Genomic DNA, 26,635 nt, shown 5'->3' with positions numbered 1-26,635 from the left:
TCAGGGATCCGCCATAGCGCCGCGCCGCGCCGCCCCGCCCCCCCCGCCCTGTTTGAATCCGCTCGGGTTCCCGCTCTTTTCACCCCAGCGTCAGCTCCTCCAATGGAAACACGCTCCCCGGCGCTCGCCCCGCCCCCTGCGGCCGCCCCATGTCCGGCCGCCCAATCAACCGGGCCCTCCCTACAACGTTCTGGCCAATCAGAGCAAGCCCCGCCTCCCCGCCCGTCTCCCCTTCACCCGCCGTTCCGTCGAGCAGACGGACAGAGCGAGTGGCCAATGAGACGGCGGTCTCCGTCCCGGCTCGCCCAATAGAAGCCGGCAAGGGATCGCGGCTAGCCAGTAGGGCGGTGGGGGTGGGGCGGCGCGGATCTCGAGTGGGGCGGTTGGGCCTGGCGGCAGGTGAGCTGTGGGGGACCCGGACCGATCCCCCGGCCCGGCCCGGCGTCACCCGGGCACCCACGGGGCCTCGGCGCCCGGCCGCCGGGGAGGGGGGCGGTGTCCCGCCGTGGCCTGGCCGCTGAGGGGCCGTGCGGCGGGACGCCGGGGCGATGGCGGGGCCTGAGAGGCGGGAGGGGGTGGTGCGTACCTGCAGCTGCCGGGGGAACAATCCCCCCCCCCCCCGCCGCTGGTGTGCGACAAACTCTTAAGTTAAAATAAGCGAGCCCTGTAAAAAGGCAGAAATAAACGCGTGGTTGTGGGGCGTGCTCTTCGCTTCGGGTGGTGTTTTTGGGGCTAACCCGGTGTTAAAGCAGGGGCAGCGAAACCACTGGAGACGTGGCTCGGGGCCCTCGGCAAGGGCAAGCCTCTGCTTCATACTGTTCTGCGAAGCTGCCTGCTGCCCTGCCCCTCGGACTCTGCCCTCAAAAAGCCCTCAAAAGTTCTCTGGGTTTTCTCATCTGGGCCCAAGAAGCTTCTTTGTGGAGACCTTCCATCTGCGGGGTCTTCTAGTGACTGCAGGGTAGGCGGCTGGCTGGCTGGAGCAAGCACTGGCCTTTGCCCCCTTCAGGAAGACTCCAAGATTTAATGGTGAAAATGGCAGTATTAATATATTTTTTTATTATTATTATTATTAAATTAAGAAATAAGCAGGGTTGGTTAACCCACAATGGTTAATGTGTTCAGTGTTTTTAAGTCTCGCTTAAGTTTATGGGGGAAATAAAGGGTCTGTTGTAGGTGACAATTATATCATGAACATGAGTTTTGTGTTAGAGTAGCAGTACCTGATCACTGAATATTATTATATCTTGACTGTATGCCTGTTCTGGTGAGTCGTGGCATTTAACATCTATTTTTGGCCTAGCTAAGGCTGAACTGGTAATTAGGATAAGAACTATACAATGATTTGTAAGTTAGAATTTCTTAAAAGGTCTATAAAAATGTGTGAGCATTAGTACGTCCCACTCTACTAATTCTTAAATACATTTTCTGGTTATTCTTTGTACTGAAAGCAGCCTTGGCTTTGTTTGCACAGTGCCTAGCCTAATAAATTTTAGTGTGTGCTGTGGGCTCTTAAGTAATGTTAAAGGTCTACAACTCCCAAGGCCTTTCAGGTTTAAGATTGCCTAAGTATTTTTTGAGAATGCGAATGACCTTCAGCAGCTTGCAGAATTTAATCTGCACACTCCCTCCAAAAAAGGACTTTATTTTTTTTTTTGCCACACCTGTTTAATGAAATAATCTTGAACTTTTGTGTGTGTTGTAAAACAGCCTGTAGAAGAGGGTGACTAAAGTGCTCTAATTTGATGGCTGATGGCAGCATAATAATTAGTAATGCACAGACTGTTGTCTCCTCTGTTCTTCAAACCTAAGGTAGCGCTCCTATTTAGGAGGTAACCTGAAGTCTTTATCCCAAAGGTGTCTGCAGGGCAATCATCCTTAAATAATATATGTGAAGCTCTACTGCAAATTTCATGTTTATCTAGTGTCAGGCTGAATATGGATCCACAAATGCTGATGCTGTTGGTAACTTGCTATCTGTAACATTTCCACCGTGGGTTCTGCTGTGACACCCTTTCCGGGTTTGCGTGGTGTTGGTGGGTATAAAGTACCTGAAGGGCCTGTTAGTGAGCTATGGGTAAGGGTGACAGTGATCTGTTACCATAATAGAATTTTATTCTAAAAACTTGAAAATAAACCCACCTCCAGAGAGAGCAATGGAACAGACAAAGGACTGAATTGTAGAGCTTGTTTCTGGCTGTAGTTGTGGGTGTTGGTGCAGTGCTGCTCTAGAATATTTCCAAATCCTCTTCTCAAAGATCCCCATGAATTTACTGGCAAGTAAATGATGCCAGCATGACATCCTTAACTTTCCATATTCATCCAAAGGCATACTTAAGTCAATTTTGCGATGTGCCTTTGGTGCTAGTTGCTGTCGAGCTGAAGACTTCAGAGTCCAGGACTCCGGAGGGTGCTGCCTGCTTTACTAGCTCACATACTTGAAATGGTTTAGCTCTGCTGCAAAAGGACAAATTTTCTTTCAAGTCTGAATTCTAAAGGCTTTTGTAGTCACTGACATGCTGCACCTGATTCTTGCTACCATTAGGCTAGAGGTAGGGTACACACTTGCAAATAAATACTAGTTTTCTTCAATTCTTTGCAGAAATGGCTCAAGAAGAGATGGAAGTTGATCTTCAGCCAGTGTCTGGTTACTCTGTAGAGAACCTCGGGATGCTTCCCACAGAGCCCTCTGGTCCCGCAGCACTGTCGTCCCGTGCTCCAGTGCTTGGTGAAGGAGGAGGCAACGTTACAGTTCTTCCTGCTGATGATGCTGTTGTCATACTAAATGCTGATACACAGGAAGCAGCTGCTGAGCCTGACCTGCAGTTGGGTCCCTCCGTGGCTCTCAATGGACTGCAAAGGCTACAAGGGGCATCTGATCCATATCAGCCATTGCCACAGCTCACGCAGCGTCCGCGAGTGAGGAATGCTCGCAGGCAACGGAGAATTGGTGGTTCCCAGAGGACAGTCAGTGCCAGGTAAAGCAGAAATAAAGTTGGGGCTGAACTTCCCTCTTGCCAAGTCTGGCATCAGTTTAAAACTGCCTTGCTTCCTGGCTTATAGAGCCCAGCTCGGTCCAGGTTGTGGCCAAATTCTGGGCAGCTCACATGTCTTTTAAGCTCAATAATGGCAAAGCGCTCTCTGATCCCTTCTGGCAGGATCTTTGCTCTTGTTAAGTGAATCCCCCCGTTTCTTACGTTGGCAGTGGTGGTGTTGAATTCTGAGCCCTTCTACACTTTTAACCTTGCTTGCAGAGCTTCTGCTCACGCTGTTGCCTCTGCTTTGCCAGAATCCTGTTGGTGCTTCCTGCAGCAGTGCTGACTCTTGGCCGTTCCAGCCAGCATTTAGCTCAGTGGAGCTTGTGTTCTGTTTTGCATTTCACCTTTGACTTGGGGATTGCCTGGTTAGGTTTTCTAATGACAATTGCTGCAGAAGCTTTCACAAACATGCAAACTAATATTTTTCTGTAAGGGTTTTTTTGTTATCTCCAGGCAAAGAAAGTAAAAACTCAGTTTGATACCATTTGTGATGAGTTCAAAGAGTGATGCTCTCTAGCCAGAAAGAAATACCCATTTTTGGTTTATTTGTTTTTTGCCTCATCTTTGTTGCTTTTTTAAATGCCAAGGGCAACATGATAATTAACTGGAGTATTGCCTTTAGATTCAGTGAGAGCAAGAACTCCTCTCCTCCCAGATGATTAAACATAACTACTGTTTGCCCTTGGATTGCATGTGAAGGTCGCTGGAGTTCTCAGGGCTAAAGGCAACGTGACAAACTTCTCTTTTTGAATTGGAAGGATAATGGAGATTATAGCTGAACTGATGGGGGGGAGAGGGGAGGATGTTTCTATCCAGGGATGAAGTGCCAGTAGGAAAGAAGAGGGAAAGCAGAAGGACTAGGCAAAGAGGAGTCAATGGAATGAGACTCTGATACAGGCCTTGTGCATCTAATAATGGCACTCGCTTTGGGAACCAGGTTTGAGTTAGGCTTTTAAGTACAGGTTAGGAGTTCTTAGGCTATTAGTGAACAATACTTACGTCGTCTTTGCTTTTCTTTTCTCCAACCCCACCACCACCCCACCCCAAAAGAAGACAACATCATTGTTGTAACAAGAAGGAGATTCTTTGAGCTGAGCAAAATGAACGGTTGCTGTATGGTACTGCTGATTGTTTGTAAAGCGGGCAATTGTATGGGATGGCCCCTCTACCAGAGAAGGTCTGTCCTGATAACTGATACCCTCCTATTGCAGTAAGAGCCTAGGAGTTTTACTGCAAACAAGTGTGGAGAAATGTGCTGAGCCTTTAGCTTACCTGAAATAACTGGCTTTTATTTCTTGCTTTTCTGGACTCAGGGCAGCATTGGACAGTTACTTTCAACTCAGCAGGACCCAAGAGCCAGCTACAGGACCAGTCCCACGTCTGGAGCCCTCACATACTGCAAGGGACAACCAGGAACACAGCTCAGGCGAAACAGTAGTAGTGAGCGGCTCTGACAGCAGCTCTTCTGCTGAGGAGGAGGAAGCGGCGGAGGCTGCAGCGCCGCTGTTGCCAGCAGCCCAGGAGACACCTCCAGCAGGTAGCTCGGGAGGTTTGTGCTGTATTTGAGCTGCGTAGAGACTGACTTCAGAAACTCACCTTGCTGTTTCAAAACTCAGTGGGGAAATCCTTTCAAGCTTCACAACAGACGGTGCTAAGAGATCATTATGCCCGCAGCTGATGGGAGCAGGTTGCTACCACAAGGCTTTCTGGCAAGCAGTTCCTAAGAGCAGAAGCAGCAACGGGTGATTGCTACTGTAATGTTAAATACAGGCTTTTTGCTGTTTGCAGGCTGCTGCTTATAAATAATCCCGGAAATGTTCAGAATAACTTCAACCTTAGAGATTAGTACTTAGCACACTTCTGCTGTTATATATTACCAAGGGGTATTATTGAAAACATCAGGTCGTATCTCTGGAGATCAACAGTGCTTTCAGTTTTCAGAGAAGGATCTGATTCAGTAATTTTTAATGATCTGCGATTTCATTCTGCTTCAGTTTAGAGTTTTCTTTTCATTGCTGGAACTTCCCGTGACACTTAGCTGAGGAGGTAGAGATACTTAGGACAGCGGGCTCTTTGTTTGTCTTTTTTTTTACCTCAGTTTTGTCTTGCAGTCCTTTATCCAGACTCATGTTCACAGGCTGCCACGCACTTCACTGACATTGTTTGTGGTGAGCATACGCAGTTTATGTAAGAGTGACAAATAGTTAACTTGCTAGTCAAGGTTATTGATACCCAGAGAATATGAGAACAAGGTTATTTTTTTACTTCGGACTCTAAGGAATGTCTTTATGTTTTGCTCTCTGCCCTTAGTTTGGGCAGCTCACCTTGACACCTTTTTTGAGGGTACATCTAGGAGGCGTCTGTTGAACAGATTCATTCAGCTTGCTCTGAGCTAGTCGTACATGTGACAGGAGCTCAAGCTGTTAAGCGCTGTCTAATATTGTGTGAACATATGCTCTCTGTAGGGTTTTCTGGAATTCCCTTGTATTTTTTGCTTATATAAGCCACTGGTTCCTATTCAGCCCATAACCATGGAGGCTGAAAACTTCATTGACATTAGCCAGGGTTAGGTGATACCTCTCTCCTGGATTCAGAATATCTGCCTCGAATACTAAATGTGACTAAACTCTTTTGTTTTATCAGGAGATGGGGCGAGGCAGTGATTTCTGCTCCTTTTTTAGTATGCTAGTGGTTGTAATGTAATCCAAACGTAATGTTTCTGTGTGCCCATGCTTCAACAGAAGGGCTAACAGAGGCCCGCCACAAAAAACATATGGCCCAGAAGAATTGATAGTTCGGATAACTACCAGCTGGAAAACTGATTAAGTCAGGGTGAATGGGCAGATAGCATATGGTAAATGCTTTCTTGGCACATGAAATACGTATGCTTAGATCCCTTGGCAAAATAACTTCTTCATATTGGTGTCTGTCTTTCTCCGGGCATAATGATGCAGGGTTCTGTCCTTAAATCAGCCCATCTAGAGATCTGTACTCAGACATAATTGTTTCCAGCAGGTCAGAAAATGCAATCGCTGTCTTTAGAAAAACCTCTCCTTTTTCACCGAATATGCTGAAATTCTGCTGCTTTCTACAAAAGAAAGCATAAGGTTCTTCAGCACTACCATGGGTGAATAGAAAGGCTTAACACACACACACGGCTTGACCTTCAGGATCCAGGATGCTGATCTGAAGCTTTGTATGTAACCCGTGCTGTTGTTGCACTGCTTACTTTATGCTGTGATGATTTTTGATCAATTCAAGGAGAACTCCTTTTCCCCCTGTTATGTATCAGTTCATTTATGCAGTGCTCTCTTTAGTTTCCAGGGAGGTCCAAGTAGAGCCGCCTCAAGCTTTGTCTCAAGCTTCTGCAGAACATGGAAATCAAGAAAGTGAAGAGGTCAAAATCCAGCAGAAGCAGGTAAGATGACCTAAATGCTTTTGGTCATCATGTATTTGGATTAAATACAGTCAGTGCCACATTTCTCTCAAAAAATTGCATGTTTGTTTATTTTTAATCCTAGAGAACTCCACTAAAGCAACTGGAACCATCGGTTCCTGTTGTGCTGCCGGATGAGGACGAAGGGGACACCTGTTCAATCTGCTTCGAGCCGTGGACCAATGCTGGGGACCACCGTCTCTCAACGTTGCGGTGCGGACACCTATTTGGTTACACCTGCATTGAAAGGTGGCTCAAGGGACAAGCAGGGAAGTGCCCCCAGGTAAAATGGACGCTTAAATGCACAGGAAAGGACTTGCTGTTGGGTGGCTTACACTGCAGGCGTGCTCACCGTAACTGTTACAACTCGCTGCATGAAGAATCCACCTTTGCCTGCTGTCAGCAGTAACAAAAATCACCTTTATTTTGATGTAAATAAACGAGGAGCAAGTAGCACTGCTTTAAAGGGACAATTCTGACTTGGATTTTCTCCCTCAAGTAGAGCATTTGCAAGTAGCAGACTCAGAAGTTTGACAGATCAAGTGCTAAACCTGTGATTGGTTTTAAAGCACTGCACTCTGGTCCTGGAGTGTGGGAATGGCAAACAGATTCCTAGAAGCAATTAACTAAGTATAAACAGTATGTTATTGGACAAGAAATCTGTTTGAGAACTGGTTTTGGTCAGTTAATCTTCTGTTTTGAACTTTAGCTGCTTTTGCAACCTTTAAGTAGGTTGTTTAGGTAGCTTGCAGAGAGCGAACTGAGAAGCAAGTTGCATCCTTTAAAGTCCATTTGCTTTTTAAGGTGCTTTTTTGGCTTTGTTTCCTTGGGTAGTACTGATCTCTTTTGATTAGGCCTCAGTGATGTGCTTCCATTCCTTATTCCTTTTCTCCAGAAGGGAATGTCAACAAAAATTAGGTCAATGAGTACCTTGGAAATAGGATTCATTTCTGCTGCTTTCCGAGTCAGTGGCTGGAAGCCCAGCTTTTCTTTGGCTTTATCATTTTGAGAGCTTCCATAGTCTTGCTTGACTTGTTGAGAGGAGGGAACCCTGCACAATTAAACTTCTGTTGACGTGCACTGACATTAAACCTAAAGAATCACTGTTGCCATAGCAAAGGCCCAAACCTTATTTTTCTCATCCCCGTCAATTCTGTGTAAATTTTTCTTCAGCTACTCCTGGCCCAGACAGAACTCTCAGACATCTTCCCGGTGTCTTTTATTTGGAAATTTGTGACTGCTTTCTTCCTGAACCCTAACAGATCCTAAGGGGTGCTTGCTCCCTCTTTTTCTTCCAGTGATGTAATTACTGAAAACTTCCTAGGAGAACTTGCTCTGGAGAGAATCTTGCAGCTAAATCCTCTTCCCTTTGTTTTCAGCCACTGTCCTTTGCGACTGGGCATTCTCAGATTGAACAGCACAGAGTTTCTGTGCATGGTGCTCTGTATACTAAGTGGCTTGAGCGCAGGTTGCTGTGAAAGTGCAGCGTTCCTGATCCTGCCAATGGCAGCTGCTGGTTGCCAGGAAGGCTGTCTTAGCCACTTTCTGCTTTGCAAGGCTGGCTTTTACAAAGGGAGGGAGGTTGTCTGATCTGAAACTGTTGCCTGTGATATCTTCGTGCTACCAAAGAATAGAGAAGTCCACATTTTAAGTGCACATAGTAATTCAATGGGTAGCGGAGGTTACTTGATTTGAGTAGTCACTGCCTCTTTTCTGATCAACAAAGTATATTTGCAGAACAGTAAGCTTGCAGATGCCATAATTTCTTCCGAGTCCCAACTCAGGGGGGAGGTATTATCCCTCCTTTTTAAGGTGAATCTAAAGTACTAAATGGTTGCAGCCAGATGCACAAAATTATTGAAATATCTGACTCCCCGTGTATCGCTGAAATCAGCGGGATGTCAGTGTTTCATACTGATAATGGAATGCTTTTATGGATTTAGGCCTATAGGATTTGATTAAAGGAATATAGTACGCCAGTAACAGAGTTGGGAGTATACTCTGAGGTTCCTAAATCTGGCTAAGCAGCCAGTCTTGATGTTTTTGAAATAGTGGCTGGGCTGGTGTTTTCTTTCAGATTTTTTTTCTTCCCTTTTGCCCTTTGTTTTGTGGTTTGTTTTGGTTCTGTTTGGTTTTTTTTGTTTGCCTTTTTTTTTTTTTTTTGTCCCTGGAACTTACCTGACCAAGCTGCGTCAGTGGTGTTTTTAGCAAAATAAATTTAGTGGGAAGTAAGAAGATGCATTATTAAAGGTGCAATAGGATACATGACCTAAACTGTTCTTTTAGGCCCAATTAGAGCTCTGGTGTCTGTATGAGAGGGTGTCTTGCAAAACCACTATGTTAATATTTGTGGTTTTGTGGATTTGTTTTCAAGTAGACAATCCCTCCCTTCAAAGCTATAAAGATTTTTCAAAATAATACCTAGCAGCTTGTAGGGATGCGTAGTTTGGATAGTTAAATTCCTGCAGATGAACTGAACTTGTCTTTTATTTCAGTGCAATAAGAAAGCGAAACGTTCTGACATTGTGGTCCTGTATGCTCGCACTTTGACAGCGCTGGATACCAGTGAACAGGAACGCATGAAAAGGTATGGAGCCTCCACATAAAGGTATGACCTCACTGATTGCATGCCACTGGAAGCTGCAGTCTGGCTTCTACTTCATGCTTTAATTTCCTGTATTGTCTAAAGCAATTTGTGCATCCTCTTGGGGATTATCATGAGTACGAGTGGCTTAACAAACCAAGGTCTTGCTGGGTTGCATGTCTTACCTGAGAGGTGAATTTTCTTTTGGAACAGAATTCTTGAGTTTGTGCTTTGCAGCACTTGAAGTAGCTGTATCCTGAAATGTCATCATGGGAGAACATGCAGAGTTGTTGCCAAAAAGCCCCATATTGCTAATTCATCATTACATGAGAAAAGCGAGGCATAGTCAGAAATGCAAGGGGTTGAATAGCTGACCTTTTCTGCCATCTTTTCTGCATCCATTAAACAGAGTAATCTCTCACATGAATCACTTTCCATCTTGCTTTGTCAAACTCTTCATGTAGCTTTACTTACAAAAGGTCAGCAAGCATTACTATGACTCTACTTCCCTCTCCAACTTAAATGTAGACTTTTTATTGAAAGAAGGAGAAGCGGGTATGAAAATGGAGACTAATTTCTTTTCAGGAAGATGCTGTCAGATATTATTCTGAAATTAAAAGGCTGCAGATATCAGAGTTCTCTTGAATCTTGTAGTGAATAGAATTTAATTGGGGTTGTCTTTGACATGTCTCTGACTACACTGCTGTACTTTCAATGCAGTCTTTCAATAGAAACCTTGCTATCTTGGTAATTATTAATCAGAAATGATTGAGGGGTAACTGTCATGAAGGGAAAATATCTCTTCTGTCCAGATTGCCACTGCCTGATGGTGTTTGAACTGTACCTTTAGAAGAGTCACACTTCTTTCACTGGATTGACACTGCAAACCAAACGATAAATAGAATTTTTTTTTTTTTTCAAAAGCACAGAAGGCATTTGGGTGTTTAAATCTTGTTATCCCTCACGGAGAAGTAGTTGTCTAACTGCTGCTTGTGTCTGAGAATCTCGCTGCAGCCCTTCCCCACTTGCCCTGCATCTCCTCTGCCTCCTGTTTTTGTTGGGAGGCAGGCAGCAGTGACTGCCTGTCAGGCCAGTGAAGTCGCTGGCAGCGGCTGCTTTGTGGCACACAGCCACGACCGGAGGACAAATGTGATCACTGATGCATGCATCAATATGGTTTGCACATAGCCTTGAATCAGGTAGAAGATCGTGGGTTTTGTTCTTCACATTCAGAAAAGCCAGCCTTCGGGCTCCGGGTGCTTGTGTATAGAATGTGTTTGCAGTGGTTAAATACAGGATTTCACCTGGTTTTTCTGCAAGAAAAAAAAAATAGCGTGAAGAAGGTACAGGGAAACGACTGCACTGTGAATGTGCAAGGCTTGGTCTGTATATTTAGAAGGTGCTTAGGCGAGCTAGATCTCCCTGCACATGAACTGCTGAAATAACTGGAATATTGCAGCTGTTGAAGTGCAGAACGCAGTGGTCAACGCTACAGAGCAAATGTACAGATCATTTCAAGGAATACTGTTTTTTCTTGCTCCTCTAACAATTACTTTATATGTAAAGCCTATATGAATGAGAAATTGAGTATGTTATCAAAGCTGCTCCTGCTGCTACATGGTGTGTGTGCACTTTTAGGCTCCAGGTGAGGTAGTAAGTATGGCTATTATATGGACATTCACAGAGAATTTACCGATATCTGTCTATTTTTGATACAGCTATGTTTTCCTGAAATACAAAATCAGTTACTGGTAATAGCAACAAGCTTGAAGATCTTGCTCTGTTGCTGACATGGACACTGATGGTATAGAATTTGCTAAACTGTTTCTGTATGGGAACAAAAAACAAACAAACAACAACAACAAAAAAAACCACCAACTGCTTTCTCTTTCACTGTCTTCTACTAGATTAGTATATTTGGAGAGGGTGAGGGGAAAGGCTGTTGTTTCTATGGAACAACACTTGAGTGAGTCATTCAGTACAATTGTGTAACTGAGAACATCTTGAGGTGAGTGCACTAGATGAGTGCAGTACCAGATTTTCTGTAACTTTTGAATTTACCTGAACAGGACTTGTGTTGGGATGAACTCTGAGGATAGGAGTCGACAGCCCAGAGAAGCATCCTAGGTAATACCTAGTCCTAAGGGTTGTTTTTTCTCTTGTTCCTCCAGCTCTTTAGAAAAGGAGCAAATGTTGCGGAGACAGGCAGAGCTGGAATCTGCACAGAGCCGTCTCCAGCTGCAGGTTTTGACAGACGAATGCAGCAAACTCCGCAAGCAGGTTCAGGTGAGTCTCATGCCACTAAAACAGAGGGCTCCCTTTCTCTTCAACCTGTGTGTTGCACGTTACCTTAGAGAAGACAGGCTTCTGGTTTTAATAAGCAGCAAGATTTAGTAAACTCAACTGGTGAATCATCAGGAGTATCCTAAATGTCCCAGGCTGAGGCTGGCATATTCATGTATACTATGTAATGCTGACTTTTTTTTGGTGCTTAATCAAAGTTGCATGTATAGCTTTGCAGTAGAGGGTTTTTTTGGCTGCTGATGTTGCAGGTTCCTCCTCCAGGTTTTGTGGTGCCTGGAAATACACACCAAACTTAATTTCTTCATCTTGCTCTTTGCTGCATCACAATAAGCTTTGAAAAGCTGTACAGTAAACTCGTAATGGGACCTGTTATCACTAGCTAGTCAAGACTCTTTGAGACATAGTTTGTGAAGAGGTATGGCTATCTGCAAAAACTAGAGAAAACCATAATAAACTCCTATTTTTTTTTTTTGCGATGGTCAGTCAGCATTCTACTTAAGCACCTTCTGGTACCATGAGACCTGGCCTGTCAGCAGGGTAGGTGGAACAGTTGCTAAGAGGCACCTCTGTCCCCTTAGAATACGAATTACTAAAAATAAATGACTGGTTGCTAAACCACTGCTTCTTTTCTGGCTTATGCAATACTGTGATATTTTGTAACCCATCACAGCTGCTTTTACAGGATTCTTGTCAATTGTGGACTCTACTGGTGCTTCCAACTGTGAATTACCTGGCATGTTCCACCAGTGCTAGATTTTCCAAGAGCCTGCTTCATAGCCACTTCGCTACTTTTTTTGTTGTATGAAATAGACAATATTTAATCTCTCGCTGTCAAGTAACTCACTTTTATGCTTTTCTCTACTTCTGGATTTTTTTTTTTTAATAGCCCTGGCCATTCATTCATGTTTGTACATTAAGTAACATCCTCTTTGCTGAAGTCTTCCTGTGTGACGTAAGATAAGGCTTTATAAATTGCTTCCCTAAATTCCTGCATGAACCTGTATGCTCATCAGAGCTAATAAGAAAATTGGTCCACTTCAAACTTGGGCTTACGAAAAATGTGAATGAGATAAAACTGCAGGTCCATAATGTCCTCTTGCAATTCTTTTGGTGTTAAATGATGGAGTATCCAGTCTAACTGAATTGAAGTCACATGTTATAAAGATTAAGTACCCTGTGTTCTTTCAGCTCTGTTTCAGTATTTATACTGCATTCATCACTGTCCTGTAGTGGATAATGCGAATGCTGGAAGCAATTTTAAGATGTTTGTTTATACTATGAATAAACTGAAAGTAAAACAATTTGCTGGGGAGCAGAAAATCAGCAGGAAGTCTGGAATAAGTCTCCAAGTTGTTTGATTATATTTTGAGGATATGCTTAACTAATTCCTCGTCTTATGAGAGGTCATCTAGTAAACAGCTACTTGCGTAGTGTCGTTTAGGTTGGAAGGGACCCCTGGAAGTTTCTAGCCCAACCTAGTTGGGCAACTTCAGCATTGGGTTGGGTTGCTCAGGGCACTGTCACGCCAGGTGTCGAGTGTATGCAAGCAGATTGCACATCCTCTCTGGACTTTCCATTGTTTGACCATCCTCGCTGAGAAATTATTTTTTTTTCCTAACATCTAATCTGAACTTGCCTTGTTACCTCTTGAGTCTGTTGCCCTGGTCCTTTCAGCAAGTGATGCTGCTGATGGCACAAGAAAACAATATGTTTAACTGGCACAGGAAGCTATAAGTCAATATAGAAAACAAAGTGCTGTGGGATTACAAAAGAAATGTGTGAAATGGCCGTACGCTCAGAGGGATGTTTGGTGTAGCAAAGTTCAGTTGCATAGAACTTTATTGGAATAGTTATTATGTTTGTTAGTTGCATACAAACCTTGCTGTCTGAAGTCTTATGGAAAGCAAATGTCATCTGTTTCCCCCCAAAAGTCATTGTGTGAATCCTTTTTTGTTGCTAATGTGCTTGAGAGCTGTGCCTCATCAGCAGTCACATCACTAGGTATGACCTTTTTTTGCATTTGTATGCATTTTTCTCTGCTCTTGTCCATTAACAGACAGTTACATTAACAACATTAACGTGTTTGTACTTTGTTGTTGAAGTAGTTAAGATGATTGAGGCTGGAAAAGGGATGTTTAAGTCTTTAGCTATATGAAAATAGATGAGGAAAGGAACATGGGAGAGAGGGTAGGTAGCTAACTAAAACTCTGGAAGAGAGCTCTCACCAGTGTTGTTTCTCTTTGCAAACCTGCAGCGTGTGATATGCTGAGCTGTATGCTGCACACTTCATGGCAGGTTCAGATTTGCATTTTGGAAGCAGTGCTACTGAAGCCTTACTTCTGCCTAGAGTTTTTCCTTTGTGAACACAAAGAACTTGGGAATCATGTGAGCTATTTTCGGTAGAATTTATCTAACAATAAGTAAACCTTCTCTGGCTTCTGGCATTAATACCACTGATCAGCTAGGGTAGGAGATTCATTTCTGCAAGTGGGAAACGGTAGCTCTGTTTGCGTATGGAGCCGTAAAGGGAGGCCTGGCAGGGAAATGACAGGAGGTTGCATGCTGCTGTGGAGAAGAAAGCAAGTGTAATTGTGAGCCTTGCAGAGGTCGGTTTATATTGCTTGATGTATTGGAAAAGCTTTTTTAAAATAGGATTTTCAGAACATCCGAAAAGACTTGGATGGCAAATTATCAATAAAAATTTGTGAACCTAACACTTTTAGAAATATTTTTGACTAAGGGTTTTATGGCATAAAAATCTTTCCTCTTTGTCTTCACCTCAGGTTGATGTCTGGGGAAGATCTAGAAGAAGTAAAAGCTGATGTTTCATTCAGTTGTTACTTATAGTGAAGCCAATCAAAAACGCTTTGTGTCCCTTTGACTGAATTTGAATGTGAACCAAAGGCAGGTGGAATGCCTGTAGTGCTTGCTGCACTGCAGCTCGAGGTTGTACAGTCCTGTGTTTCTCTGTTAAGCGCAGGGCTGGGGCTGTGTGGTGTGAGACAGCGGGCAGGGCTTCTGCAAGAGGTCCCTGGGAGCACAGCCAGAGAGTGACAGTCATCTGATAACTGCCTTGTCTTTAAAGCTTCGTATCAGCTATTAAGACTGTAACCTAATACTCAAAAGAAAACTGTTCTGAATTTCCTGTAGCTGGTGGTTTTCCTTTCCTGCTCATTGTGCTCCTCTGTTTCTACTTCTCATGCATACTCCTCAGGAAGACTTGTGCTGTGTATCCTCTTCTTTCCCCAACCAGTGTGACTCCGTTCATTCAATTCTACAACAGCAAGCTGAAATCTGGGAGGCTGAGGCACAAGTTTGCCCTCAAAGCCCTTAGTTCACACCAGGCAGGCATCAGGAAAATTCTGCAAAGTATCTTGAAGCACGGTGTAGACTTACATTACTAAGAGAGTGCCCTTTTGAGCACAATTAGTGGAATTTGTTCTGCAGAGCAACATTTTTAATCACCGTGGTAATGTGTCTCCAGTAAGACTTCCTGATTCTGCTATGTTGATCCATTGTGTTTAAATGTAAACATTGTACTAATAGTCCTTGTGGTTTTAATCTCCTGGTTTCCTTTTTAATAACTTGTGTAAAAGTTGAGCGTTGAGTGCAGGTGACAAGGAGAGCTTTGTAAACTCCCCAGAGCAACAAATAATTTTAATCTTTTCTGATCCACAGTAGTGGTAGTATCCTCCTGCCTTTTAGAAATAGTGAGTTTGTTAAATTTTTGATAAAAAGTCACTTTCTTCAAAGTTACCAGTGTTTTCACTGACTGCTTACTCATAAGCCTAAAGCTGTAGTTTCCATCATAAGCGTCCTAGCAACCCCCACACCTCTTCTTCCTCCCCAGGTTGTTTTGTCTTCGCTTGCTCTAATGGGGTCATCTTGAGCCTTCACCTTCAATTTTATTTCTTTGGGGAACTTGCGATACACTTGGTGCAAAACAGATCAGACCTCTGTAAAATATCAGAATCGCTCTCCTCTTGAGCAGTTTCCAAAAGTTACAGGTCTTGATAACTATTAATGTAAAGCTTGATCTTTGATCTTGCTTCTTTGAGAACTGCTGCCTTTGCTTAGACATGAGTTAAGTAGTAGTGGCAGGTTCAATATTGAAGCTAGCTTGCAATCTGCTAGTATATTCATAGTATCACTCCTGTGGCCCTTAATTGTTTAAAAATTACATAGTATTTGATGCATATCTTGCTCAGACAACAAAAAGCAAATAGCAATTGTCTTTATATGTACACTCCCTCTAATATCCCTGGGGTTCTGTACTGTCTGGCTTTGCCCTTGGATTACAACAAGTTGGTCAACATCCTTTTTTGAGGGACATCTTTAGTTGGTGCACAATATGCCAGTGCTGCTATTCACATACCCACCTCACCCCGATGATCTCTGTGGAAAGAAGAATTCTAAGAATACCTTGTTGCTGATGGAAACTGTCCTTGGCCATGTTTCTGCTGAGCATCCTTGAGCGTTCATCAGCTGAGGTGGAGGAAAAAGGGGCAGGAGGTGGCGGAAAGCAGGGCTGGAGCTCTCGAGAGTTGTATCGTTCCTGGAATTTGCTGCCCAGGATTTACAAGAACAGGGTCATCTGCATTAAATAGACTGACTTGTTTCCTGCAACACCCTTTATGTTGAAACTTGGGCTTTTATTTTTTTATAGGGCATTCTGGAAATTCTGGAAAATGGTTTTAATTGACTTTCTCTTGTGGTTTAGCTGCATGTAATACTTGGCAGTTCATTCCCTTCTAAATAGCATTGATCTGGTAATAATTGTTACTGGCTTTTATGTGTTGCCCAAGAGTCCTCACTTTCACAGGGTCTAATACATACAATAACAGACTTTAAATACATTTTGCCAGAACTTGCATAGCATTTGAATGCTTTTGTTGCTCACTGTCATGGTGGACTTGGAAATCCAGCGTTTCAGGACCAGTGTGGAAATGGGACCATATTTTCCCTCTTTTATCTGAGAACAAGTACCGTCGGAGCATCTGGAACAGCATGGAAGGTTACATCAGTGACACATTAAAGCTCTTTGGGTGTTTTTTTTTTTTTTTTTTTTTTTTACCTTTGCAGGAGCTGAAGGCTCTGGTGGCCCAGCACAATGTGAGTGCTTCTCAGCAGCCTGGCAGCTCCCGCACCTGCCTCCCAGGCAGCCTGCCCTCCAGCCAAAGCCAGCGCAAGTACCACTTGGAAAAGGCTTTTATGGTGTCTCAGACTGGGAACTGCAGAGTAATGGCATACTGTGACTCGCTGAGTTGTCTCGTGGTATCACAGCCTTCTCCACAATCTACATTTATTCCTGGTAATTAAGTCAAGACTTGGGGGTTCATAGGTGACTACTTGCTCCTTGCTTCTCTGCTTGACTTCTGCATGTGCCTTGTAAACTGGAAATACTCACAAGACTCATCTGGCCCTGCACTGGTAGCTTCTGCCTAGCAAGGTAGCTTGTTTCCCCTGTCACTTCTATGGCAGAACCTTAGCAGAGGGTCTCTGGCTCTTCTGCTGAAGTGCCACATGCACAAGAAGGTAGAAGGTGTGCCTTGCAAAGGTGGCTCTTCTGAAAGAACAAGGGACCAGTGCACTAGGGCCTGCAGAGAAGCTTCCAGTGCTTGAGTGAGGCATATTGCTTCCCAAACCGTAGGTGCCACATGCAGCTCATTTGTCAATACCCTTTAAAAAAAAAGGGGGAGGGGGGGAGGGGGGCAAAACCTTTTAATATGAAAGAATGGAGCACTGTTTCCCACTGAGGAAATAGGAGGCCAAGAAGTCATGGTCAGCCCTGGTTTTGTCTCACTGTTATGGGCAGGGGCAAGTGACCTGATAATTGGACCAGCACCAACTTGCTTTTTCAATGAAATAGATGTAGCATTAGGAGTCTGAGAGAGTTTATTTGCAAAGTACTTCAATGCTTTCTGAATGACAAAACTTACTTTATTTGGTTAATGGTTTTGAGATTAGTATGCCTTATCTAGGCATAATAAAATTGTTTTCTGCATTCAACTGACCTTATTTTTCTGGCTTTTGGAGCCAGGGAATGAATCTCTGAATGGAGGCTTTGTGGTGACTCTTGTAGCACACAGGTTAAGTTCACCTGTAACCATTCTTTGCAGTGGTGCTTGCTCTCTTAAATAGCCATGTAATCCTACTGCGTGTGTTTTTATCTAGGCAAGAATGTCTTTGAAGAAACTGGCTAAAAGAGCAGCAGGCTCTTGTAACAAGAATGGTAACACTGATACTGAGTTTGCTCTTGCTGGCTGGCATCCTTAAGGATTTAGACCTGTTGCCTTTTGAACTAAAGAATGATTTGAGGCAGTTCTTATCCAGAGCAGCAAGTAACTTTTACGTGTTCATCGCACCACTGGCTTCAGTACAGACATCGTAGTTCTGGCATAGAATTGCTAGCTCTACACGTATGCAGCTTTGCAATAACCTGTTTTATCTTCCTTCTGTGACAGGTTGTGGAGTTAAGATGATGAGTGTGGCCAACCTGAAGAGCAGTCAGTACATCCCCATCCATAGTAAACAGATTCGGGGCCTGGCCTTTGGCAGTCGAACAGATGGCTTGCTGCTCTCTGCTGCTCTGGACAACACTCTCAAACTTACCAGGTGAGCCCTGTCCCAGCAGAGTTTTGCTTATGTGCAGGAGACTGGGTTGGATTTTGTTCTATCTTGCTAGAAATGTCTTGCAGCACTTGCTATTCTGCTTTCCAAAAGATGCTGCTGAGGTGAGATCAGGTCTGCGTATTCTCCCTGCACGTGGGAGCTAACAGAGGGAAAGACTTGTTCATGCTTTCAGATCTAGGTGGAGGTGTTCTGGAGCTACCTGTCTGTGATACTTTTCCTGATGGAAAACAAGGAATGCAGGACAGATTGGCCAAGTTGTGTTGAGAACAAACATATCATAATGTATAGATACGAAATTTACTCTCCACTTATTTTTCTATTACTGTAGGGAAATGTGGAGCATGGGAACTCGTATGGCATGAAACGGAAACAAGGGGTGTTTAGGTTGGGTGTTTTCTTCCCTGCACTAACACTTCCCTGGCTTCTCTGATGTTAAACTTCTTGCAGAGCACGGAATTCATTTGGATATGAAGGGTGTAGACAGCACTGTAGAGCACATGCTAGAGGAACATGGGTTCTCTAGAGCTAGCAGAGGCTTAAAGCAGCACACTGGAGACTATTTGGAGACTATCCTAATTATGCAGAGGCTGAGAGAAAAACGTGTCCAGTCCTCTTAGAATTTACAGCCTATGACTGTGTTTCCTTCCTACTCTGCTGCTCTTCGATCTTAAGCTGCTTCAAAACTTTGTTGGCTGATTCTTACTGAGTTATATTAACATCTTTATGCACGTCTGTCACTCAGTTGTAGGGTTAGGCAAGATATGTTTGTTATATGACTGATTAGTCCCAATTCTTTCCCACAAGTGAAGCAATGGAAAGAACTTGATACTGCAACAAAAATGTAAAGAATGTTGTTTTCCCATGCTGAAATGTTTGCTAGACCAGTTAAAAGTAAACAAAACTGTCTGTCTCCTATGCTAAAGTCAGCATGTCAGATTTCTAACTGATGAGGTTGATATTTTTTTCCTGGTTCAATCTGAAGAGTGGCTTCTCATTGCAGTATCTGCTTAGACATTTCACTCCCCTATCTGCCTCTCGCTGCCTGGTTGTCTGCATCAGAACTTGTGAACCTTCTGCTTTTGTGCTTGATCCCAAAATGTCCTGGAGTTAAGTGCTTGCTTCGGCAGCATCTTTATATTTCTTTCTCTCCCTCTGAAAGAAAAAGTCCCCCTTTGGTCATCTTTTGAGTTAGTGATTTCATAGTTATCCTACCAAAAGGAATTACACAAAAAGTCCCCAAGTCTCCTGCTCTGGCTTGCAAGTGTTTCAAATAGCACCATGACTTTGTGGGTTTTTTTCCTGTTGTTTTGAACCAGTCACTGTTCTGATATCAAACTCCCTGTTTCCCCAGCCAGGTGTCTATGTGGTTGTTCCCCTTGTACTTACCTGGAAGCAATTACTTCCTTCTCTGGAGTTCTGAGCATTAATTGCCTCCCCCAGCGAGAAACCCATGTGTTGCAAAGGGTATCCAGAGTTACTCTGATAGGTGCTGTGTTCTGTCTCACACTGTTCTCAATGTGCTGAGCCTGTGCTGACAACACTGCCTGTTGCAATTACGTTCTAATCCAACACCAACTTCATCTGCTATTCTGGGTTGTGCCCCTCTGTATACTTTCTTCTTCTTCCTTCCATAAATTAAGTTTCTAAAGAATTAACACTACATGTCCTTTTAACTGTCTTTACCCCACTCACTGTCTCACTCTTGCTTGAATGGGATTCTTCTGAGGCATAAGCAGTGTTCCTCTTGTATAAAAACAAAAACCAAACAAACGAAAACAGGAAAAAAAAAATAATGAGAATTGTAATCTGAAGAGATGAGCCCTGTGATCTCAGGAATATGCAGTATTACAGGATTACACTAGAGTCACTTCTAATTGTTTCCAGAAAAGTAACTTAGCTTTGTTTTTCCAGTAAGGCAGCTGAGACCCTGCTCTGAGACTTCCTTTCCCAGTCTCCACAAATCAATCTGGAAAAAGAAGCCTTGGCCTGGAAGAATTATAAATCACGTGACACTATCCAAGTGATGATTCCGTCTAGATTTTCCAGATTCGTATCTGAAGTAAAGGAGGAGTTCATTCAGAATTCAGTCAGGAGAGATGCTTCTGTCTAAAGAGTTTAAAAAGCTACATTTCCTTACCTTAATTACGCTATTTTCTCATCAGTAGATGCTTGTGCAGCAGGCCAACACTTTGCTCTTCTTCTGCAGCTTGGCAACAAATACTGTGGTGCAGACATACAATGCTGGCCGTCCAGTCTGGAGCTGCTGCTGGTGTCTTGATGATACAAACTACATCTACGCCGGATTGATCAATGGCTCTATCATGATATATGATTTGAGAGACACAAACTCTCATGTCCAGGAGCTAGTCCCTCAGAAGTCCAGGTACGGCAAAAGAACTTTTCATTCCTTTCAACTTTACTAATAAACACTAAGCTAAACATAGCTTCTTCCATAAATCACTCAGCAATTCAATAGTTTAAATTGATTTATGTGAATCTCTTGTTCAAAAATTAAAATTTAGCACAGACGTGAGAAGTCTTTCATAAGGTTACATGGTACATATATAACTTAGTATGAGTGCTTGCCACCTGCATTTTTTTTTTCAGGGCACACAGTGGTCAGAAATGGACCCATCAGTGCTGCCTGAGTAGGAGAACTGAATTTGTTTTGGAGTTGGGCTTAGTATTTAATTTGGAAAGGACAAATCACAAAGAGGTGTGAGATGCTGGTACTTCCATCTCTTCTACTTAGGGAATCAAATGCTGATTTACACACATCTGACGTGTGCTCGCTCTGCTGCTTTAAAAACATAAGGTTCAGTAGTTCAGTTGAATTTATTCTTGACAAACCCATTGGGGTTCCTTGCTTGAGGGACCATTTTGTAGATTGCTTAGGCCCTTGCTTTGCAATCTGGTTGGTGAGACGAGCTCTGTAGTAGTGAGGCAGAACGCTGGCGTGGCTGCAGCTGGCAGCACTGACTCTTGCCGGTCACACTTTCAGGTGTCCCATGGTGTCGCTGTCCTATCTGCCCCGGATGGCCTCGGCCTCACTGCCTCACGGTGGAATATTAGCCGGGACCTTGGAAGGAGCCTGCTTTTGGGAACAGAAAGCTGGCAACTCCTACCAGCCACATCACCTGCCCCTGGAACCTGGAGGATGCATCGATATTCAGACAGAGATCAACACACGGCACTGCCTTGCAACATACAGGCCCAGTACGTAACGGCGCGCGCCTGCAGCGCGCTTCTCGTTGCCACTCTGGCCTGCTGCTCGTTGAGTTCAGCAGCAGCTTTGGTGCTGAGGGCACAGCAGAAATGTAGTAGCTGCTCTAGCCAGAGCAATGAGCATCTGCACATAGATAAGAATCGGGCGAGGGCAAAAGGAGGCAGCTGCAGGGCGGTGTTGCTTGTATTCCTAGAGATAAAACTTGTCTGCAATTCAGTTTTTCAAAGGCTACCTCTTTTTTTTTTTCTGCCACGCAGGTAAAAATAACCCATGTGTGCGTTGTGTGCTGATGGAACTGACTTGCAGCCCACTGACAGAGACCTCTGAGGACGTGGTGTGTTCTTCTAACCCGGTTCAGACTTTCAGTGCTGGGCCGACCTGCAAGTTGCTGACCAAGAATGCCATTTTTCAGAGCCCGGAGGAGGACGGCAGCATCTTTGTGTGTGCTGGTGACGAGGCATCTAAATCTGCCCTGGTATCTCTCATTCCTTTCAGTTTGGTGGAGGGTTTTATTATAATTCTTAGGAGAGAAGCCTTGTCAGTCACAGCATCGGTGTGTTTTGGTGGGAATTGTCTTGTCACACACGTTATCCTGTGTGGGTCGGTCTGCTGTACTTGCTAGAGCAGGTGTAACTTCCTGATAGTGTGGGAATCTCAGTATCAGCCGAGGCCTGTGGTCCACATCCATCGAAAGGAATGTAGGCAGCAAGCCCCTGTGGTCCACCAGAGGAATGCAGCTGGGCACACTGGCACAACTGGGTGCTGTTAGTGGTGTAACAGGCTTGGCGGGATGGCTAAGGTGGGAAGTGCTGCCTGTGAGGGCTGGACACAGGCTCTTTAGGCCTGACGGGGAAGATGAGGAGAAGGATTACCCTTTATATGAAAAAGCAGCTTGGCTGCAGAGGACGGACAACAGGCTGCATGAGAGCTCATGGGTCAGGATCAGAGAAGAGGGCAGTCTGGGTGACATCATGCGTGAGTCTGTTAAAGACCATCCAGTCAGGGTGTGAAAGCAGAGAAAGGGTCCTGTAAGCAACCTGAGGAAGGTCTTTCTAGAGAGGAAGTTCTGTTTTGGATGGGAGGGGGGACTCCTGCAGTCTCTGACCCTCTCTGTCCCACAGCTATGGGATGCTGGCAGTGGCTCCTTGCTGCAGAAGCTGCAGGCTGACCTGCCTGTGCTGGATATCTGCCCCTTGGAAGTGAACCAAACCCACCTCCTGGCTACTCTGACCGAGAAGATGGTGAAGATCTACAAGTGGCAGTGAGAGTGTCCCTGTGCCTGCCACAGAAGTGCTTCCTAAACGTGATGCTGATCAACCCTACGCCACCGCTCCGGCCCAGCTCTGCTGTCTTGCACGTGGCCGCTCACAGGCGACAGGAACCCCTGCAGCACCTTTCTGGCAGTAGGCAGGAACTGGGATGCGCTGCTGCCTGGAGCAATTCCCTTCTTCCATCTTCCCTTTTAGGTCTGCCCTTATTTCTTCTTTGGTCAAATTTTCTTCAGTCAAACTCCGCAAGCTGCCTCAGCACAGCAGTAATTCTTGGACTGTCTCCAGTGTGTGTTGCTGCACTTTTTTCCAGTGTGAATACAGCACAGGGACTTGCAAATTCCTTCTACGAATCCACAAAATAAGAAGAACTTGAAGACCTGAGACTCCCACTGCACTTTTCTGCAGAGTCCTGCTGTGATTACTGGGTGATGAAAAGGTGGCAATATTGGCATCTTGCTAGTATGGCTGATACTCAGTGTAAAGGCAAGTTCACTGCTTTAGAGAACATGCTCCGGTGTTCTTTTGAAGGTCTAGGGTCAGTTGGCAGTTACTGCCTGATGAGGACAAACCCTGTTTTGTAGCCATGGAGAGCACAGGCTTGGAAAATCTACAGAGAACCTTTTTCTTTTGTGTTTTTTTTGTTTTTTTTTTTTTTTTCCATGAGCATATACTTTGCACTGTAATTCCTTAACTCTCTGCCCCCATTTCCTTCCCCTTCTCTCTTCTCTGCATCACCCACAAGCAAACTTGGACAGTTTGGTTGTGGAAGATGAAACTAGAGAAGTACAAGTAAAGAGGAGGAGATGGTCCTTGTACTGTTGGCTGCTGAAGTCTTTGCTGTCCTCCCTTAAAGACGGCAATGTACTGAAATACACAGTACCCTGGAAATAAATACTGGCTGCTCTTTTTTAGGTTTTTTTTGTTTTGTTTTTTTTTTGTTTTTTTTTTTTTTGAAGAACTGGTGGAAACTCGGGGATTTCATCAGATTGCTTTCACTGACCTTTTGCCTTCCTTAAATCACAGTTACCAGTTCACGGGCCGGTCACAGACAGCTTCTGGTTGTATTTGTGAGCAAGCGTGCCACAGGCTCGCAGCCGTACAGAAAGCTGAGCCCCTCGGGTGGGATCGCAGCGCCGGAGCTGTGTGCTGGCCAGCTCCAGCCAGCTCTTAGCACCCTGACCACCACAGATACGCTGAGGGGTGTGAGAATGTTTATCTCCAAGTCAGATCGTGAAAGAGGACTTAGGTTTCATTGTATACTTAATGAAAGCAAACTTGCAAGGATGTTGGAAGCTGCAAAATGAGTTTCCTGTGCTGGGAAGGTATCCCTCGGCACGCCTCTGGCCCTGGCCCTGGTAAGCAGCATCTCTCCTGTTTGGATTGAGTGTGCCACCACTTGAACTGCCAGAACAATTTTATTTTCTGAAGTCTGGGGCTTGCACAGCACGATCCTGTTTGTCTTTCTTCTTAAGCAGAGATCTTCCCAATCTCATTTTTAACTTTATTTTTCCGTATAGTATTATGTTTCTATATTTTTATATACTGTAAAAATAAAGTGTTTATAGTTATCAAATATAACTGGTACTGCTGTACTTGAATAATGTCTCGGTGATATACACTGCATATCTTGTGAACATCAACAAGCATCCCCATACACAGGTAAGGTTCCTCGTGCTTTGTAGCATTTTCAAGTCGCACTTGGCCTCAAACTGAAATAACGGAGGCTTTTAGTGACTGAAGAGTCCTCACTGAACCACGCTGCCCTCACCAGGCAAGGGGAAAGGGCTGAGACAGGCTGTGCACCTGGGGTGTCCTTTTAACTGAGAATAAGCTCACTGATGTGAGACTTCTTGGCATTTTAATGATGATCAGGAACAAAGGGTTAGTACAAAGAATAAAATTGTTAAAAGACCTCCAGTAATGACAGCTAGAACCAGAAGGAGCAGGCTGCCTTCTGCCAATTTAGTGCCATGAGCTGCTTGTTCTCAGCCATTTTGAGGCATCATTTATGCTCAGTCAACTCCAACCCCTTCTTCCCACAATAAATTTGGAAAATTTTAAACATACACAAGAAAAGGTATTAAAAGGTGCCTCAGCTTTTGATTTTTCTAGGAAGCACTTGTTTTCTACTTTATACTGCCCTACAGGAATAAGAGGTACAAACTGAAATGCTATTAAAATGATAATGGAAGATGACATTTTCATGTTCTCTGTTTTCAAATCCAGAGTTTAAGAAAACTTACAAAGATTTGAGATGTGAAGAACTTTGTAACATTGTCCTACTCACAGGTTTGCAGCAGGCTCTGGGAAAGAGCGCCTAAATTATGTGCAGAAAGCTATCAGCATTGAGGGCTGATAAAAGGTCAAATGTGTTAATTAAATATTTGCTCATCTCTGTCTGGAGTCAAAGGGGCAGATTGTGAGATAGAAGGAAGGAAAAAAATAAAGCAGTGTCTCTGCAGGATGCAGGGCAGCTGTCATTAGAGGCTGAGCTGTTTCACTGGTGTTTTAGGCAATAAGCCACTACGTGGCTATTTCTGCCTCTGTCTCTGGGAAGATTTTGTTATCGTGGAGCAGGGCGGCCCCTTGGCAATTCCTGTAGTAAATCTGCTGTGAGGCGAGAGGTAAAGCCGGGCAGTGCTGTGGCTCCTGCAGATGCAGCCTTGCTCTTTGCTGTGCACAGGCATTTTTAAAGAATTTTTTTTTTTTTTTTTTCTTCCTCCAGGCTGTTGCAGGGGGAGCCCCTTGCCTAATTTTAATTCTTGTAAAACCAGGCCTGAGGGACAGCGTCGGCTGGAGCTGGCTGCGGTGGCAGCTTGGCAGGGACCCCGGGAGCCAGGCCGGTGATCCGCGGAGTGAGCAGAAGCCTGGGCAGGGGAGGGTCAGGGGGCAGCCAGCTCCCTGCCTGCGCCCGGCCCCTGCACCACGGGGACTTCACTGCCCGAGCATCCACCCCCGCGTCTTAGCTGTTGGTTTGGAGTGACACGGGGGGGGGGAAGATTTCAACAAAGATAATCGAAAAACGTTGCAGATGACAAAAGGTAGCACGAAAAAGTGAGTGCAGCTTGGGGGGTGTGTGTGTGTGTGTATGTGCAGCCAGGCTTCACCGGGCTCTGGCTGTGCCTGCCACTTCCTGCAGGGTGGAAAAGCAGCTATTTTGTGTGTCCCGAACCAAATTGGATTAAAACCAGGCAATGCAGCAAGTGAAACAAGCAGCTTCATCTGAACCTTGTTACACTGAGGTAGCCAGAGCATCCCAGTAGGATGTCATTTGGTTGTCCTTTTTGGTTTGCAAGGAGACATGGCAAGATCTTCTACTAAGATAGATTTGCAGATTTTCTACGAAAGCAGTAAATACCGTAACAGAGCTGCTTTTCTGCTGGTTTATGAAGGTGAGAGAATAGGACGAAAAGGAGTTCAGGGAGAAGGAAGAGGAAAGGAGGGAAACAAAGGAATGAGCAAGCAAAAACTATTTTTTTTTTTGTTGGGTTTGATTTGCATCAAATATCAGAACTAGTAAATGTGAAAGAACAGATTTTCACTGCCGAGAGAGGTAGGGAGAAAGGGGCAAGGTCTCCCCCGCCGGGATGCACTTTCAGCATTCTATTAGCAAATCTGTAGTAAAGGATTTTCCCAGCTAAAACGGGATTTTAGTTGAGTGCTGAGAGCCCCTTTGTGTCTAGCTGCCTCCCTAAATGTCGCAGAGTTGCCTGGAAAATGGAGCAGGGCCGGGGTTGCAGCGGGACTGCCCCTCCTGCAAGCGCTCTCAGCCTGCAAAGTCAAGCATGTTGGTGTAAGCAGCCTCTGTTACTTACGATAACAACATTTATCGTTGTTTATTTGCTTTTGAGATAGTTAGAGATAACGCTGAGAAGGCAGAAACGCCTTGTGCTGGCATTATTTCCCTTTGCTAAAGGAGAGGGGCTGCGGGTGCCCTGGGGTCACAGAGCGCTGCGGGGTGGGCGCCCACAGGAAGCTCTTGCTCTGGTACAGGGGACTTTGCTGATAAAATCTTGGAGCCCTAGCAGCATCTTGAGAGCACCAAGGGCACTTGGGATGTTGCTCCTGTCCCATTTCTTGCAAAATAATGCCTCTAAATAGCATAAAAATCGAGGAGTTTAGGGAACTATGCCCTAAAATGCTTAT

General features: G+C 44.5%; 1 protein-coding gene across 2 annotated transcripts; it reads left to right on the top strand.

Moving 5' to 3' along the window:
- The first annotated feature begins 149 nt into the window (after positions 1-149).
- RFWD3 (ring finger and WD repeat domain 3) lies at positions 150-24,041 on the top strand. 2 transcript variants are annotated; one of them, XM_042797523.1, is made up of 13 exons: positions 150-399; positions 2,600-2,975; positions 4,349-4,572; positions 6,353-6,453; positions 6,557-6,754; positions 8,967-9,058; positions 11,227-11,341; positions 16,442-16,670; positions 17,824-17,974; positions 20,199-20,375; positions 20,994-21,208; positions 21,476-21,693; positions 22,340-24,041. In XM_042797523.1, the coding sequence occupies exons 1-13, from the start codon at positions 150-152 to the stop codon at positions 22,481-22,483; spliced, it is 2,490 nt and encodes an 829-aa protein (XP_042653457.1). In that variant the 3' UTR covers positions 22,484-24,041. The 2 variants fall into 2 exon arrangements, with proteins under 2 accessions (XP_042653457.1, XP_042653456.1); XM_042797522.1 differs by having other exon boundaries at positions 4,349-4,584.
- The last annotated feature ends 2,594 nt before the right edge of the window (positions 24,042-26,635 follow it).

The sequence above is a fragment of the Tyto alba genome, unplaced genomic scaffold (assembly GCF_018691265.1).
Source record: "Tyto alba isolate M040663 unplaced genomic scaffold, T.alba_DEE_v4.0 Super-Scaffold_26, whole genome shotgun sequence".
In the NCBI taxonomy this organism is placed as follows: domain Eukaryota; kingdom Metazoa; phylum Chordata; class Aves; order Strigiformes; family Tytonidae; genus Tyto; species Tyto alba.
This window is presented reverse-complemented; position numbering and strand designations above follow the sequence as displayed.

Excerpts from the sequence above, each read along its gene's own strand:
- RFWD3 (XM_042797522.1), top strand. The coding sequence starts at position 150 with ATGTCCGGCCGCCCAATCAACCGGGCCCTCCCTACAACGTTCTGGCCA. Across the intron at positions 2,976-4,348 it reads CAGAGGACAGTCAGTGCCAG|GGCAGCATTGGACAGTTACT; the intron begins GTAAAGCAGAAA and ends TTCTGGACTCAG. Across the intron at positions 11,342-16,441 it reads AACTCCGCAAGCAGGTTCAG|GAGCTGAAGGCTCTGGTGGC; the intron begins GTGAGTCTCATG and ends TTACCTTTGCAG.